Here is an 18,758-nt window from a genome sequence, read left to right on the forward strand (position 1 = left end):
ATCAAACTTAATTGGTGGCTTCCCATAAAAATAATATGACAGAAAATGCAATTTGCTAATTGACGAAGACCTCGATATATATTGCAATTGCAAGTGGGAAAAAAGAGAAATGAAGTCAACTATACAATATGGATTTCTTGCAATATTTTTCAATATAATAGACAGATGTTTTTCATATCAGTATTGTCTTATTTAACAAACCTCAAACCCCCGTCTCAAGAGCATCTCCAACTATCACTTTAAAATATAAGTTTTGTTAAAATTTAGTTAGTATAATTATTTTTGGAGCTCCAGCAGACACTTGTAGGATTTTTTTATTCTTTTTTCTCTCTCATTTCTCTCTCCCTCTCCCTTAACGAAAATAAAAAAAATAAAAAAAAATTTAATTAGAGTAGAGAGTTAAAATAAATATTTTGCCGAAATGTGTAATGAAAAAATAGTAGCTAAAATAAATTTAAAAAAAAAGGTAATATTTTCAATAATTAAAATAGGGTAAAGATCAACAGCACGCGGCGTGCATTGCACGCCCGTGCTGTTGATCTTAAAAAAAAAAAAAAAAAAAAAAAAAAAAAAATTTTTGCACTGGGCGTGCAACGCCCGCGCGTGCTGCCAATCAGTGCTCATTAAAATAACATTTGCTAGAGAGGCTCTAATACATGCATGGAAAAGTCGAGAGATAGATAGTCAAAGCAAAAAGGAAATAAAAAATTCAAACCGTAGTAAACTAGTAAAACTTGCACGTTTATCAAAATCTTGATAATTGAGGTTGCACATGACAATTGCCAATCACTCTCCTTTTTAATATGCAAAATATTTGTTGCAACTCAACAGTTTAATTAATTAACATTTTCTTAATTCACTTCCTAATTATACCTTCACCATTCAGAAATTCAAAGCAACAGTTTTATAAATTAATTAACAAACTACATTTTTCAACAACAATGTGCCGCACAGGTGGTCTTGAAGCACCAAGACAATGAGACATGCATGATTGCTACTACTGTTGTGCTGTGGAATTTTCATTCTTCTTTTCCTTAAGGCACCGCCGAGCTGCTTGTGTAAATTTCGTTTTTGCATTAGAAAGTGCGTCGGAATGCCTGGCAACTAATATTTTCAAGTCATTGGCCGTAAGCGCAAAGGCTTCAACTTTTGTAAAGGTTTTGACAGTTTTTGTGGAGATTGGGTAGTCTGATAGTTTGGGTGAGGGGGAGCCGTTGAACCCCCACTCTAGAAGTTCTTCTCCGTAGAACTCACCTTTTTCAATACATTGAGGGCCCTCACCATTCTCTCCATTACTGGTTTTGAAGCACCATACACTGCCTTGTGTGATGAAGAGCATCGCATTCAGTGGCTCTCCCTCCCGGATAATGTAGCTGTCCTCGTTGTAGTACAATGGCTTGAGAGATTCGCAGATCGATCGAAGCAAGTATTCCTTTTCATTTTTAATGCCTTGCACCTATATATATATATATATTTCAAATTAACAAGGAGAATCATAACAAAAATGGGGTTCAACATGAATGCTAAAATGGGGTTCTTAGATCATGTACAACTCCACCTTAAATATATATTCAATTCATTTGAAATAAAATCATTTTGTCTAGCCATTTTTATTTTATTTTTTTACATTCTTTCTTCCAAACAGAAATAATTATAGTTTAATTCAATTGAATGGCTATTTTTACTCTGTCCAAAAGCTCAAAAGAAAAGGAAAAAAATAAATTAAAAAAAAAAAAGAAACTCACTTTTCTTAGTAGGGGTAAGCAAAGATGAAGCTTAATCTCCTTTAAGAGATCTTTGTCGGAAAGATGATGGATCGGTTTTTCCGTATCAAAATCTTTGTTTCTTTCCAGTGTTTGCTTTATGCAGGAGAAGATCTGCTCTTTCATAGAATCAGGAATCTGGTTTCTAGATATCCACAACCGTATGGTTAATTTTTTAATTTTCATTTGGCGATCAATCTCCTCTAACTTCTCAGCTTCCATCTGCGCCTTCTTAGTTGCCGTCTCAGTTATCATCTGTATGTATGTCTACAACACAACAAGTTTGGTTTATCAAATTCAAAAAAAATAATGAATTTAATCATTTATACTAACATTTTAATACTAATATTTATATACAATTGACCTTCTCATAACGAATGAAAAACTTTTTAACTATCAAAATTACTAATTAATAAAATCTGTTGTTGAATTTCAAAAATTTTTGAATCTACAAGACTTCTACACAATAATTAGTCTATGTGGAAAACTTTCAACTCTTATTAAGCTTAATTTCAAAAAATAGAAATAGCACAAATTACATAGCCAAAACTTGAAAGAGAAACTTTTAATGCCTTTTCCCAACAGAGAAGGCCGAACATTTTTGGCTAGTTCATGCCTTATCCTCCCTTGTATGTTGTAACAGTTTGCACAAGTAACCAATGAAGTTATAGTTATGGCAGTTTGTTCCTTAAAACAATATAGTTGATCTCATGGTACAATCTACGTTAGAAAAAACTTGAACCAAGTACTGTAGGAAGGTATAATAGAGAAAGAATTCAAAATAGAAAGAAGAATTAAAAAACGTAAATAAGGATGAATGAAAAAAAGAACTATCAAATTGTAGGAGAGCACCAACCTGCACACTACCGATGAAATACAAAACCAGTAGTAAACCAAAGATCAAAATAAAAATGGAGAAGAAGTTTTCCGCCAGATAGTTACTTGTTTCAAGGTTTTGACCAAGAGAACTGCACAATTGGAGAACTATATTAATGTATGAGATAATAATAACAGAGTTAATTAAAAATAACTTAATTTTCATCACAAAGAATGTTTGAAGTAGGACCATGTGATGGCTTTTTCTTTTTTATTTTTCCTTGTAATATCAGGATTTTGTTTGGGTTTTTTTTTTTTTTGACATGTCCACACAAGAAGGAGGAGGGGATTCGAACTAGTGACCTCCACTTCATTAAGTGTGGTCCCAGCCGATTGAGCTCCTCTTGGAGACGTTTGAGGGTTTTCTTAGTGATATGAGGACGTACTTTTATATTTTTTGGGGGTTTTTTTAAAAAACCTTAAAATTTATATTATTTCCTTTTTAGAGTTTTCTAATAACTCTCAATTTATTTTTTATTTTTTTTAAGGAATTTTCAGTAATTTTAGGATTAAATTTGTAATCAACCTTATCTTAATTATTGAGATCATTCATCCTAGTAATTAGTAGTTTTTAAGTTGTTCTACTCCATTATGTGATTAAGATGCACAGAGTTTTTCTTTAAACTCAGTTGGAGGAACTTTCTCCAATCCGGTCTATAAAAAATTAAAATGTTATGTGTCCCTTTGTATGTGAAGAAATGCATGTTTTTTTAATAAAATTTCTTCAAACTTTGTCCTTATAATTAAAAATTTATGTGATTCTCACATGCAAAGAGACAATTTTATACACACAGTTAAAAGAAATTCCTCCAGTTCAATTGAGAGAAAAAAAATTTCCTTTAAAGAGTCAATAAAAGGTTTTTTTTTTTTTTTTTCAATCACTTTTTCCTTGCAACATGACATGCTTATTGATAACAAACACTGAAAAAAAAACAAAAAAAAAAAAAACACTTCATTTAAGTTCTCTAAACTTCCATTGTTTTTGTAATCTTCACATCCTTCTAAAGTTCAAAAACTCTCAATTTAGTGTATCGAACTTTAAAAAATTTGCTGAAATTGCAAATTTTGTAAAGTTTGATACATTAAATTGAAAGTTTTTGAATTTTGAGAAGAGGATTATAAAAGTGATAGAAAGTTCACCGGATTAAGTAAAGTTCTAACAGAAAAACTATTATAGAGCGATAAAGAGTCCAATATATGCAAACCTCAAATTTCGGAGGCCCCACCAAAAACAGTACATGATCTTTTGTGGAATATTTGTGGAAGACACAATACCAGATTCAAGGGCTTCACGGAATATTCCAAAATCAAACTGCGTCGTATTCGATGTTTGTACACGACAAAAATCATCTAAAAATGTGTTATTTTGTAATTTGCCACCACATCTAAAAGAACTTGGGATACATGCATGATCAACTGCACAGGCTTTGTACCAACAAGTCGTCTGTCTTTCGATAGAGAGAAAGTACCAAAAGGCTCCAAATACCTTAAAAGACCATCAAAACTCATAAAGATGAGTAAATTTTGCAGATATGCTAGCAAAAATAAATAAATAATACTACCTCCACTTAAAAGGAAAATGTAGTGGGCTTCGAATTTGACTGTAAATTTTGTATTTAATTCTGAATTGGTGGGCTTGAATTTGATTGTAAATTGTAAGGGTGGGGGGGGGAAGAGAGAGAGGGGGGTGGCGGCGAAGAAATGAATTCTAGCTGATTATTTTACCGATATTCCCTATTCATTGGTTTTGGGCCCTTTATACCCGAATTACAGAAGACAACTAATCCTAACATCTGTATGTAACCGAATGAACAAAATAGAAAAGAAAAGAAGAAAAAACAAAAACAAAAAAAGAAAAGAAGAAGAAGTAACCCACTCATTACAAATAATTGCAATTATACATGGATAAAAAAAGAAGGAGCACATGCAATGTATGCTTGTGATTATCAAGGTATTTTCATTTGAAATATAAAGTTAATTAGAGAGAAAAAAATTGACTCATTAATGCAAAAACTGAAATAAGCATTAAAAGATAAAGATGGGATATAATCAAACTTACATAGCTGGCCAGGATATATACAAAAAAATTGAAGGCAGCTTGAATCCATATCCTTCTAGCAATTTTTTTGGAACTTTGGATAAGTTTCGTCCATGATAAGTAGATTCGGACAACTCTTGGCACATATTGCAACAAAACTAAGGCTTTTAGGATATTCCTTCCGTCCAAAAGTTTTGAGCTTCTCATTTCTTTTAAAATAAATGGAACTAAAACCTGGACAAATTACAACAAGCAGCATGTGTAAGATCTACTTAATAGGGAAATGAGTGACAAAAAAAAAAAGTTTAGAAGCAAAAAAGTCTCGCTTGCCTGTGGGATTGGAAGAATAGCAAGGATGTCAATTACGAAGCCCAAGTACCCGAAGCACTTCTTTTTAAACTCAGGAGTAGTGCGATCCTCGTCCAAATTACTACTTTTTCGGGAAAAAAGAAATCCGAAAATCATATTGGCAACATAAATCACATCGAAGACCGACCGCAAACAAATAACAATGATCTGTAATCTCTTATCCAACTCAATACATTGGCCGTTTTCGTTGATCACGGGAAGGTAGAAGAACAAAGGGTCAACACATAGTACTGTAATGACACCAAACAGTACAAACATTGCAAGCCAGTACTTCAAAATGGGCTCCCACGTTGGGTTAATATTTGTCATCTTCTCTCCTGAGTCTCCTCCATCATTCTGGAAACATGATTGCTTCTCACTATCTATAATACTGATCCTGCAGATGGTCATAACAACTTAAAATATTGATTAAGTAATTAAATTTATGTCGAATTAAAAAAAATAATAATAAATAAGAAGAAGTAGAAGATGCTAACCTCGACTCTTTCTTCGGCCTATGCCAACTATTCATAACTAAAGCTTATAAACGTACGATACAACGCCCTAACCCACCAACGGCTATTAGAACGACAAAAGTATGAGTTTAGATTCCTGAAAAACTGGAAAACAGATTAGACAAACACCACTTTCAATTATATTAATCTAAGTGCAACCTCAGATAAAAATCACTTATAGCATTCTCAATGGAAATACTCAGACCAAGAAAACATTAATGCTTGGCATCAGATAGATACTTCATGGGTCAAAAGGGGCCAAACAAGTCCGGTTGTCTAGGAAATGTAATAAGAACAAACAATAATATATAGTTCTAAATTTGTTTCTCCTTAGAGATTATATAAACAATAATGAAATGAACCTGATAAGCTCGATCGATCGAGGAGAGCAATGGAGATGATGGGGATTCGGAGTGGCAGCAATTGGATTTGTTGTAGGATTTAAGACTACTCTGCATGCAGCTGCAACTAATAAGCAAGAGCAACTGCCGCGCGCATTTATAGATGTTTATTCGTTGATCTTCAAGTCTTTCTTTATTGTTTTTTTTTCACGGGCGTCCTTCGAGTCTTTCTGGGCAACTGATGAAAATTCGATGTTCATATTATATTACAAGGTCAAGTCAGCCAGACTAGACCAAAAGGAACTTGGCAACTTCCCAGCAAAATAATATGATTGAGGAATACAAGAAAAGTACGTAAGTGATATAGTACTAGACATTCCCTCCGGTCTTGTTCTAGTATACTGCCAAGGGTCCACTTGATCAAAACGGCTGGCGGCAGCAAAATCAGAGGCGGAAGCCGCGGAACCACGTTAGCTGGTGGTCCCCAAAAAAAATATATATATATATATATTTAGTTACTGTTTTTCTATATACACTCTCTAAAAGATTTTATATTTTATTCTCTATTTTATTTATTTTTTAGAGTTTTTTCTATTGTTTTCTCAAGTTGATATGATTTTTAAAAGGGGAAACTTTACTTTAGACCCTTGAACTACCCATATGATTTGACATACCCTGAATTTTGAAATCTCTAAATTTGGACCCCTGAACTTTCAAATTCCAATAAATTTGAACCACTCCGTCAAATTTTAAACGTTAAAAGTTATACAATAACGTTTATACCCCTAACTTTTTTTTATAAAATTTCAAATTTTCCCTTAAATTCAAATTAATTTTTTTTTTAAAAAAATATTATTAAAAAAATCACAAGGTGACCCACGGTTGAGCCACCTTGTGACCCTTTTTTTTTCCCATTTTTTTCAATTTTTTTAATAAAAAGAAAATTGAAGGGTAATTTTTCTTTGTAGGGATTTTAATGGCAAAAATTGACGAATTGGTTCAAATTGATTGTAATTGAAAGTTCAGAAGTTCAAATTGAGAAATTTCAAAGTCGGGGGGAGGGGGGTATGTCGAATCACGTGGTAATTCAAAGGTCTAAAGTGAAATTTCCCCTTTTAAAAATTATCATAAAATTTGAGATGAATTACAAATAAATTTTGATTTAATGATGATTCTAGACCAAATCAACTTTAGAAAAATAAAAATATGGTTTCTAAAATTACTCATAGTGAATAACAAAATATATATATATTGACATGTCTGCACAAGATGGGGAAAAGAATTCGAACTAGTGACCTCCGCTTTATTATACTTGGTTCCAGCTGATTGAGCTTACACAAAATTCCTAGAAAAAAAAATGAACTTTTTCAGTGCAGAAGCAAAAAAGCATATCATTGTGAATAAACTGCATGCTGTGCATGCATAAGAGAGAAAGAGAATATGTGTATATATATATATATAAGAGTGAATTGAACCTTTTAAAGTCGAGCGAGGGACCGAGCGAGACCAGGTTTTGGACAAAGCAAAGAGTGGCGGGGATCAGTGGACTAGCTTATTGTAGGGTTTTAGATTAACCTGTGAAACAGCAGATGCAAGTAGTCAACATTTTTTTGCTCTTCTATCTTATAGATACTAGTTTAGTCAACCATTAACTATAATCTAATAATCTATCCCTCAAGTCTTTCTTTAATTACTTTTCTTTTCTTACCTACCGAACAAAGTTTTATTTATCCCAAAGGACAAGGAGTAAACGCTGTCTTTAAGCCCCACAAATAGGGAGCTGTACGTCATTTTATCCCTCCAATAAACAGCTGTCACATTAATATTTTGCACAGCAGTAAATAAGTAATGAACAATGGTCTATCTATCAAGTATTCCTTTTAATTCTTTTTTGCCTTTCTTAGCAACCGACGAAATTTTAATATATTTCCAAATCACGTTGGTAAGCTAAAAGTGGCAGTTTTGTAAACTTGTAGTTTTTTTATTAGCCAGTACTGTAAACATGTACTGGACAAGTCAAACTTGGTGGCTTCCCATAAAAATAATATGACAGAAAATGCAATTTGGTAAGCAATATTGCAATATTGCAAGTGGATTTAGATTGCATGTGACAAGTTGACCACTTTCTTCATCTATTTACTAGTGGTTATTAATTGTAAGCAAGTACACTATGATTCCAGCTCATGGTCAGACACACAACACTAATCACGGAATTTCATGACAATTGTATAATGTTCAAGGTGTTATTCTTCTCCAACAGCTATAAGGAGATTCTCCTCAAACGGCTATATGAAACTTATTTTCTTGTGAGCTCTACCTAACGGCTTCTTCCATATATTGCACAATGCGTATCTATTCATATGTACGGATATCCATTCCTTTCATATGTATATACAGTCATAACTAGTTTCCATATATGAGCACTTGTTATGTATAATGTAAGACCAACACTGTAATTGTATATTATAAATAAGACAACATGGACCTCCAAAATATTAAAGGGAGCATTCATTTATTTTCATGGTATCAGAGCCATATTAAGCTTACGCAAATTTTTTCTTTCTCAATCAGTTAGTTTTTTTTTTTTTTTTATATGGCTTCCTCTGGTGCTCCGAGTTTTACACTACCAAATATTATGCATATGGTTCAAGTCAAAGTGGAAGGTCCCAACAATTATATGAGTTGGCTCACTCAAATTGTTCCTTTGCTCAAATCTCATGAGTTAATGGGAATAATTGATGGCTCAAAACCATCACCCCCTCCCTTTGTCACTGACCCAATAGACAAGGAAAAGGAAATTGCCAACCCAGCTCATGCTTTGTGGGAAAAGAAGGATCAATTTATTCTCAGTTGGATCAACACCACCTTGGCAGAAAACGTGTTGGCAACAATCTATGGGTTGACCACTGCGCGCCAAGTGTGGACTCATCTTGCCAATAACTTTGCTTCTAAATCTTTGGCGGAGCTGTGGGTCTGGGCTCCGGCAGTGTGGGTCACGCAGGCGTTGGGTCTCAAAGTCGCGCCGGCCTTGGGTGTCCAGCAGTGTGGGTCGCGCTGGCGTTGGGTCTCTGGCAGTCTAGTTGGTCAGCGACGTGAGCTTTGGGTCTCCAACAGTCCAGAGAGCTGCGAGTTGGAGCTCTGGCGGTCTGGTTTGGAGATCGGCGGTCACCAGTAGTGCTAATCAGCTATATTGCGTGCTTGGCGGCCCAGGGCATTCACGGGGATGCGTCTGCTTGGCTTTCTCCGGCTGACCGTGCGGATCAGTGATGGCTTGGGCTGGTCACTTGGATCTCCGGCGAGAGTGGAACGTGAGGCTCCACTTGATTGTGAACGTGGGAGGCAGATCTGCTATGGACAAAGCAGATCAGCGAATCCTTCCAGTTGGTTGTCACCGGAATGCGTACTCGCACCGTGATGATTTTTTTATTTTTGTTATTTTTGTTATTTTTATTTTTTTATGAGAAACGAACTAATCGTTGTCACAGATGGCGCCAAACAGTTAGAACAGTTTTTAACACAATGGATGCGCCTTTTTGGGGGTCTTCAATACGTCGTCGTCCAGCACTCCAAATCACTATAAAAAAGCAATATTGTCAATTATTGTCAAAGGGCATCTCTGAGGAACCGGAGACACTCCAATGCTAAAGTCAAAAAGTTTCTAAGAGAAATATTGTACTTCGACGCACAATAATTCAATACGCTCAAAGGATAGGGGTGTCAACCAGGTCCGGTTTCCCGGTTTTTGACCAAAATCGGAACAGGAACCGGAACCGGGGTACCCGTTACCGGCCGGTTTCGGTTTTACCCGGTCTGGTAACCGGTTTTTGAAGAAAATTAGTTTTGAGCATATTTTAGGTATTGGGCCTAAAATAAGCTCATTTTTTTTCATAAGTTAGCTCTTTTTTTTAAAAAAAAAAAAATCTATTAGTCTTTTTGTCTAAATTAAAGAGGCTTTGTTGTGATTGTTCCAAATAATTAAAAAATAGACCTAAAAAAGCCCAAAAATCCTAAAAGATCAATGTTTTTGCCTATATGGGCCTTAGAAATAAAAATTCAATTTTTTTAAAATACCCTAAAAATCATTTTAAATTAGGTACATAAAGAAAACATTAAAACAATAAAAAGTAAAAATGGAGAAGTGAAATGAAGAAGAGGACTAGAGGAGAAAATGAAGAAGAGGAGGGGCTTGCGGCGTTATGTGAGAAAAGAAGATGAAGGGGACTTAGGGGAGAAGTGAGAACTGGAGACGGGAGACCTAAACCCAAGCGTAAAAAAATTAAAAAATATTAATATATATAAGATATAAATATATAAATATTATTTAATAAAATATAAACCCGGTTCTGGTATTCCCGGTAACAACCAGGGTACCCGGTTTTTGAATTTTTCAAACTGGAACCGGAACAGGCTCCCCGGTTTCCCGGTAATTTTTTACACCCCTATCAAAGGAACTAATTGAGCTCTGAGAAAGAATATGAGAAGATAGTAGATTATTCAAGATCTGAGAGAATATTTCATCCTCTTCTGGTACCTTTTGTAGGGGCCTATTTATAGGCTTTGACTGTAGAAGTAGGCTTGAACTAGCTCTTCTTATTTGAGTTATATTGGGAGTCCATAGTTGAGATAGAATTCAACAACTATTATGTAGAGATAATCTTAAGTAGTCATTTTCTTTATTCCAATATTATCCTAATACCCCCCTCTAGAGCCGTGAAACCCTAGGCCCCCCTCTAGAGCGCCGCAGCCGCAGGGGAGGAGGGATGGCCGTTGCCTGCATCCCTCCTCCCCTCTCCTCTCCGCTCCAGGTGCTAGTATTCTACTTGATGCCCCTAGCCCCGGTGCCTCTCTCTTCCCTCTCCCCATCTCTCCTTTTCCCCTATGCTTTTTCTCCGTTTTTGCCTTTTGTATTGTCGTTCCCTTGGCCGCTCTCTTCCCTGCCATCTACATTTGCAGCGCTCCCTGCTTGGGTTGGAACAAGTTGGGCACTGGATCGGCGATCGGCTTGCCTTCGCCCAATCCTTCGTCCTCCGCCAGGCTTCTCCCAACGCGTACCCACCTCCTTGCTTTCCAGTTCCGCCGTGCCCATCCCACATTTTGTAGGGGTTCCGTTGATTCGGCTGGGTTTGTTTTCAAATTCTCGCCATTACTGGTTTTGAAGCACCATACACTGCCTTGCGTGGTGAAGACCATCGCAGTAACTAGTTCTCCCACCCGGAGAATGTAGATATCCTCATTATAGTATTTTGGCTTGAGAGATTCCAAGATCCGTTCCAGTAGAATTTGATCACCTCGAATTGCAAGATTTGGAACCACCTAGCTTGCAAACAATCGAGAATATATATGAGGGTGTATGGATATTCAACTGTCAAGCACTAAAACAACTTGCAATGGCCAATTAAGTCACTTTTAAATCATATATGAGGGTGTATGATTTAAAATAAAATCATAGCGTCTATCCGTTTTTATACTAGTTTACATATTTCCATTTTTTATTTTTATTTTTTGTTTAAATTTCCTCCAAATTAAGAAAAATGATTATAGTTTTCAATTGAACGACTATATGTTTTGCTTAATTAAAAGGAAACAAAAAATTCTCACTTTTTTTAGCAGGTGTAAACAAAGATGGCGCTTAATCTCTATTATAAGATCTTTGGAAAGGTGAAGGATCAGTTTCTCTATATCAAAATCTTTATTTTGTTCCAGTCTATGTTGTATGCAGTTGATGATCCGCTCTTTCATATTGTCAGGGAGATGGTCTTTAGCCATCTAGGACTCTATTTCTAATCTTATAGGTATCATTTTGATTCTAATTTCCTCCTCCTTCCTAGCTTCCCTCTTCTTCTTAGCTGCCTTCTCAGCTTCCATCTCCACCTTCTTAGCTGCCATTTGCATAAATGTCTACTGCACAAGTTTGGTTTATCAAATTACAGAAAAATGATAAGTTTAATTATTTATACTAATTAGACGCTCATGGCCATGGGGATGTGATGCAGCCCGACTTGGTGGGTTGCAGCGAAGAACAACAATAAAGCAGCGGATAGGTAATTCTAGATCCTAAGACTATCAAGGGATCTAAGAATTCTTCTTGGAGTAATTCTGAGTAATTCTAGATCCTGAGACTACCAAGGGATCTAAGAATTCTTCTTGAAGGAAAATAGAGGAATAAACTCAACTCTGAGTAATTCTCATTAACAAAATTCAATAATCAACATAAATTGCGTTTCTCAAGACTATAAACATATATTTATATCCCAAGACTCTTAAACCTAATAAAACACGAACTATAGACTCCTAAAACCCTAACCCTAATTTAATAACAAAATAAAGTCAGTTTAAGCCAATAAAATGCGAAAATAACATAATGACTCCCTTGTGCGCTCGATCGCAGTCACAGGGGCGATCGAGTGCAGTACAAGGGACCGGGTGCGCTCGATCATGTGCTCGATCGCAGTCACATGGGGAATTGAGCGTAGTACCAGACACGGGTGCGCTCGATTGTAGGCTCGTTCACTCGAGCACAATACCAAACGCCACGACTGTTATCCAATCTGCATCAGGATGCCACCTCATTTATCAAATTAATTGTAAACAAATGTTCAGGTCAGGACTGATATTATATCTTGAACAAAAGAATCTTCTTTGTCAAGAAATAAATGGTATATACTATATTTAAATTCTTAATTTTTTTATATTTAATTGTTTCACTAATTTTTATAAACACTAATAACTAAGTACTAGAACTATATATTAACCATACACCATAGAACGAAATTGATTTCTCAACATATTATTAATTCTAAGAACTAACTTTGTGGGCATCATAGATGAATTTGTGTCCATATATAGTACATAGCAGTATCTTTTGCATTCGTAGGCATAACTTTAATTCTTAACCAAGCAGTGGCCATCAAACAAATTTGAGATATAGGGATCGGTCGAGTTGCTCAAAATTCCGACCATTCTATTCGAATTTCTGGCCGGACTTTGGTAGGAGATTTAATAGAGTTGTTGGCCACTGAGTCTACCCTTGGCAGAAATGAGTGGGTCAATTAAGTAGGCAATTCAAGTATCTAAATAGCTAGCCTTAGATTGATATCACAATCTAATTAAACCAGATCTTGTTAAATGGATGTTTCTTGACCATTTGAAAACTCATTATAGATTTGTTGTTCAAGAATGACAAAATCAAGATTAGGATATTGGTCATGGAAAAAAACAGAACAAAACAAAAGGTAGTTCTGGATATTTTGGTGGGTAACAGCTGCAACAAATGCAGCTTAATAATAATAAAGGCCTTAACAAAGATAAAAGATGATAAATTAGAGAAATTTTTTTAAGTTAGCTTTTTTAAGATTCTTTGTCCCAGTACTTATAGCAGGTGCATGTCCTCCTATTCGATCTATGCATACAGAAACCATCTGATCTGATTCTGATAACACACCTAATTATATGTATAAGGGTTTAGAATCTTAAATAATAATGATAATGATAATAATAATAATAAAATGTCAAGCACTAACTTGGGCATTACCGATGAAGAACAAAAACAATACCAAACCATATATTGAACTAAAAACTGCGAAGCCGTTTTCCTAGAAATAGTTACTCGTTTGAAGATTTTGACCAAGAGAACTGCAAAAATTGGAGAACTATATTAATGGATGAGGAAATAATAACAGAATTAATTAATCAATGTGTGGCGGTCTGGACTTTTTTTGGGTATTCTTAAAAAAACTTTCAAATTTATATTTTTTTCATTTTTTAACTCTCAAATTTATTTTATTTTCTTTTTTAAAAAAGAATTTGTAGCATCACGTGCTTATTGATAGGAAAAGAAAAACACGGAGAAAAACCATGCATGCTAGAGTGACAAAGAGTCCAATATGTGCAAACCTCAAATTTCGGAGGCTCCACCAGAAATAATGCATGATCTTTTGTGGAATATTTGTGGATGACACAATACCAGATTCAAGGGCGTTCTGGAATATTCCAAAATCAAAGAACATAGTATTTGGTGGGTGTATAGGGTAAGCACCATCTAAAAATGTGTAATTTTATGATGAATTGCGACCACATTTAAAAGAACTTGGGGTACATCCGCTATCCTTTTCACAAGCTTTGTGCCAGCAATTTGTCTCTCGTTGGACAGAGAAAAAGTACCAAAGGCCACGAAGTACCTAAAACACAGCAAGACTCTTAAAGATAAGTAAACTCTGCATATATGCTAGGAAAAAAAAGAAAAAGAAAAAAGAGGAGAATGCTACTTCCACTTAAAAGGAAAATGGAAAAATTTAGTAATATAGTAGATGATTTTGAGAAGGAGCTGGGCTCATAGGGAGTTGTAGTATTTAAAACTGGGGATTTTGTTGCGATATTGGTTTTGATAGACTGATTTAGTTTGTAATGAGAATGTTATAGCTTTTTAGAAAATTGATATTTTTGTATTTCTCAATTTTCTTTGAACTCAAGTTTTGAGGCATAAACAAGAGTGTTGTAATCTCTATTAGTTTATTATACTGGATCGGATTTGTTATGTAATATATTTTAATCTACACTTGGAAGTTTTTCATGCATGTAAATTTGACGTTTACTAATTGTGTGTTGCTCTCTTGATACTTAATTAATTGCTTGTGTACTTTTTCTACTTATTATTTGAATTATTAATTAAATGCACACAGTAGCTTGGCCATCCATGACCATCGATCTATATATACCTGCCGCAATCCAAGGATTAATATAAATGCTAGCTTGAATGCTTACCAAAGCCTCACAATTGATCAAAAATGGAATAGGATTTTATTCGTTTGAAATGAAATGGATAGTATCCATGGTCATGATTTAAAATTTGTTTTTATAACTGTGCATATTCACTGAAGTGTTAAAAAATAATAATATGAAATCATGTATATATAACTCTAAATTAGAAAAATCCTTAAAATTTGAGAAAAACGAGACCGAAATAAGAATTAAAAAAAAAATTAAGATGAGATAATCAAACTTACATGGCTGGCAAGGATATACAAATAGATATTGAATGCAGCTTTAATCCATACTCTTTTATGGAGTTTACCAGAACTTTTGATATGTTTTTTCCATGATAGGTAGATTCGAAGAACTCTTGGCACATACTGCAACAGGACAAAGAGGCTTAGGACCTTCCTTATGTCCAAAAATTTCGAGCTTCTCAGTTTTGTAAAAATAAATGGAACTAAAACTTGGACAAATTACAACCAGCATGCTTAAGAACTACATCTCTTCTATATTGATAATGATTTAATATTGATATGTTTACATAACTCTTTATTTATATAGAAAAAAGAAGTAGTGGACAAGAAACCTTAAACTAAACCTAAGGAAATATAATAAAGTAAATAATATCAAATATTCTAACAATTACATGTGGCCGGGATTGGAAGAATAACAAAGATATCAACTAGGAAGTTATACGGCCACAAATACCCCTTTATTATTTTCCAAGCAACTGTAACAAACACAGTTCGTCCAAATATACAACTAACCTCCTCGTCTTTATAAACACAACGAAATCCCAAGATGATATATGCAACATAAATCAAATCAAAGACCCATCGGAAATAAATAGCTGTGATTATTAATCTTCCATCTAAAAAAAGACACTTGTCGCCTTGGTTGATCATAAGAAGGTACAAAAACAAAGGATTCACATATAGTACTGCAATTACACACGACACTAAAAATATCGCATGCCACTTAAACATGGAAGCTCCCTTTGGGTCATCCTGCCACTAAATTGCTTCTCAGTATCTCAATTCCTCATCATCGAGCTGAATGTAACAAGTAAAGAATAAGTTCATATTTTTATTTCATTTTCTCTTCTGCATTTTGCTTTATATTTACTCAGTAATCTTGCATGCATGGGACAGTAATTTTTTTAAAAATTTTTTTTTTTCAATTACAATTGTGTGCTGGAACATTACTTTTTTCGAACGAAGTTCGAACAAAATAGTGCTCCTTAGCATCACTCACTTTTTTTAATACTCCCACGGCACATAGGCCTTCTGCCACTACTAAATGATTGTATTGGGGTTTCTCGGCCTCGTTTTCTTCATCTATAGTTGGGCCTAGCACAATCCACAAAAGCGCCCCCTCCCCCCCCCCCCCCCCCCCCAAAAAAAAAAAGTTGACATACCCCTTAAAGTTTATAATTATAAACTATCAAAATATTATCAATGTCTTCCCAAGTGATGAAACTAGTCTTAGTAAAATAAAAACAAAAAATACAAAAACTTCTAGAAAAAAACCTAAAACTTAAAAAAAAAAAAAAAAAAAAAAAAAAAAAAAAAAGGTGGTGGCCAAATTTAAAATAAAATAAAATAAATCGTTTTTATAAGAAAAAATTCAATTTTTTTTTTAAAAAAAAAAAAAATTGAAAATTTTCGTTTTATTTTTATTTTTGTTTTATAATTTTTTAATAAAATTTTTTGTTTAAAAAATTAAAAATGTCATTTTTAAATTAAAATTTTTTCTCTTTTTTTTTTAAAAAAAAATTATAGGAGTATTTTTGTCTTATTGAGAAATATATAAAGACATTTTTATCTTTTTGCTAGCCTTGAGGAGGACATTGACAATGTTTTGATATTTTGAGGAGAACATTATCAATTTATCACAATTAAAAGTTTAAAGAGATATTGTCAATTAGATAGTAGTTTAAGGGATACGAAGACTTTACCCAAACAAAAAAGACAATAGCTTTATAGTTTTTCAAATTGTTAAACAGTACATAAAAATAGCAATATTATCTTCCAAATTTCCAATAATCAAAAGTTAACATTTTAAATGATTTTAGGGTGGGATAGCAAAAAACAAAATCAAAATCTAATATATATATATATATATATATATATAAAATAGTTTTATAGGATATCTAAATCTGTCACAGGTAGCATTTTAAGAGCAGTGTTTTCGTTAAAATATACTGTCATGCATACATAATAAGTGAAACATGTTTACAATGATAATTATCATATAAATCTATATATAGAGAGAGAGAGTGAGAGAGAGACAGATAGTTAGTAATTAGCACATACCCATTCACTTGCTGACGCTCGTGTCCACTCATCATAGTTAAGCTTATCTCCCTATTCCCTTACTGACGATAGCGTTGACTCATAATAACCAAAATGAAGAATCAATCTAAAAAAATGGAAAAATTATTAGACGACACCATTTTTCATCAATTCTAAGTGCAATCTCCCCATATTGTACACCATATTTAGGAATTTATTCAGGGCAGAAGCAAAAATAATTTTCACTCTAAAACTGTGCGGCATAAGACATGATAATGAAATAACAAATTTTTTTTAAAAAAAATTACTTTTACCAATTTCATTAGAAATGGTAAAGACCAAGAAAACAATGCCAAAGATAGATGTTTAATAAGTAAAAGGATCCCCAAATTTAAAAAATAAAAAATAAATTTTAAGAAACCATTATCAAACATTGCAATATAATATATAGCACATGGGAAGTTAAGAAATAAAAATTAGGGTTAACTATCTAAAACCTTCCTAGGGTTTCATTATTTTTTTTTTTTTTCTCCTAGGTTTTGATTTGTATCACAGAAGATACCTGTGGTTTTGAGAAAAATCAAATTAGTCATTCCGTTAATTGACTTAACGGAAATGACATTTTCACCCATGAGCATCTCAGAAGGAGTAGCTAAAATATTTAGTTTAAAATTTTACATTTTTATTTTAGTTACTGTTTTTCTCTATATACAGACTAAAAGATTTTATATGTTATTCTCTCTTTTTTTTTTCTTTTTTTTTTTTAATAGTTTTTTCTATTGTTTTCTTAAAGAAAAAGCAAAAAAACAAAAAGAACTAGCTAATATCTTATTGATGTTAACTATTCTGTAAATTTCTGCTGGATAGACTTTGGCGACGACTTCACTGCTTCATTCTCATTATATAACTCCTACGAGATTATGTGGCAAGAAACGTCATCATCCAAAAAAATCTTGAAAATGCATGACGTACATAAATTAGCCAAAAACAAATATCTGTTGAGGAGGCTCCCGCTAACATAACTCCAGTGATCTTTTCCTTAGCTTGTTTTGCACGTTGGTGCCCCATTGCCCATTGATCCGTCCGACCATGCAAGAATATGCTCATAGATAAAACCTCGAAATTACAATATATATCTGATCTGAGTAGTTAAGTAAAAAGTACAAAGTAAAATAAAAAATGAAAAGATAAAAACTAAAGGAAAAATGTGATTTACTTGATTTATAATTAGTTCCTTATAGTATTAAAATAAATTCAAATATTTTTGAGGAATACCAAATTAACAATTTAATTTTTACACTCAAATTTTGTCCATTAATTTAACAAATTTTGTTAGTGTGAAACATACTTATATAGGGCATGCATGTGTCACAATTTTATTGGTTTTAATATTTCACAGTTGGAGGAATTGAATTATTTTTTGGGTTATATACTAAAAACCCCCTAGGGTTTGGACACTTTATTTTTTTCTCTCATAGGGTTTGATTTGTATTATAGGAGGTACCTATAGTTTGATAAAGACCAAATTGGTTATTTCATCCATTAATTTAACGGAAGTCTACGGCATTGACACGGGAACCAATTAAAATTTCAACACCTGGCATAAGTGGCCACGTCATCACCACCTAATTAAAATTTTATTTTTTCAAAAAAAAAAAGAAAAGAAAAGAAAAAAAATTTGGACCGGCCACCCCCAGTACTCACTAGGGGTGGCTCCCTTGGTGCCCGAGGGGGTGGCCGAAACCACCCCCAATGGTGGTTTGGGGGTGGCACGGCCACCCTCAGTGGGTACTGGGGGCCACCCCCATGGCCTCGGCCACCCCCAAGTTTTT

General features: G+C 33.8%; 1 protein-coding gene and 1 pseudogene across 1 annotated transcript; both read right to left on the reverse strand.

Moving 5' to 3' along the window:
* Positions 1-952: 952 nt before the first annotated feature.
* On the reverse strand, positions 953-5,557 carry LOC148587807 (cyclic nucleotide-gated ion channel 1-like). Its single transcript, XM_088512838.1, has 7 exons — positions 5,523-5,557; positions 5,008-5,422; positions 4,699-4,911; positions 3,845-4,125; positions 2,620-2,731; positions 1,746-2,030; positions 953-1,456 (listed from the first exon to the last, which is right to left on the reverse strand). The coding sequence occupies exons 1-7, from the start codon at positions 5,555-5,557 to the stop codon at positions 998-1,000; spliced, it is 1,800 nt and encodes a 599-aa protein (XP_088368964.1). The 3' UTR covers positions 953-997.
* A 5,265-nt stretch (positions 5,558-10,822) lies between these two features.
* LOC148587808 (cyclic nucleotide-gated ion channel 1-like) lies at positions 10,823-17,519 on the reverse strand (annotated as a pseudogene).
* Positions 17,520-18,758: the final 1,239 nt, after the last annotated feature.

Source organism: Corylus avellana, chromosome 2 (assembly GCF_965113065.1).
Source record: "Corylus avellana chromosome 2, dhCorAvel1.hap1.2, whole genome shotgun sequence".
Lineage (NCBI taxonomy): Eukaryota > Viridiplantae > Streptophyta > Magnoliopsida > Fagales > Betulaceae > Corylus > Corylus avellana.

Coding starts and splice junctions, on each gene's coding strand:
- LOC148587807 (XM_088512838.1), bottom strand. CDS start 5,557: ATGAATAGTTGGCATAGGCCGAAGAAAGAGTCGAG. Junction 2,031..2,619: donor ATTTCATCGGTAGTGTGCAG/GTTGGTGCTCTC, acceptor GTTGTGTTGTAG/ACATACATACAGATGATAAC. Junction 1,457..1,745: donor GCTTACCCCTACTAAGAAAA/GTGAGTTTCTTT, acceptor ATATATATATAG/GTGCAAGGCATTAAAAATGA.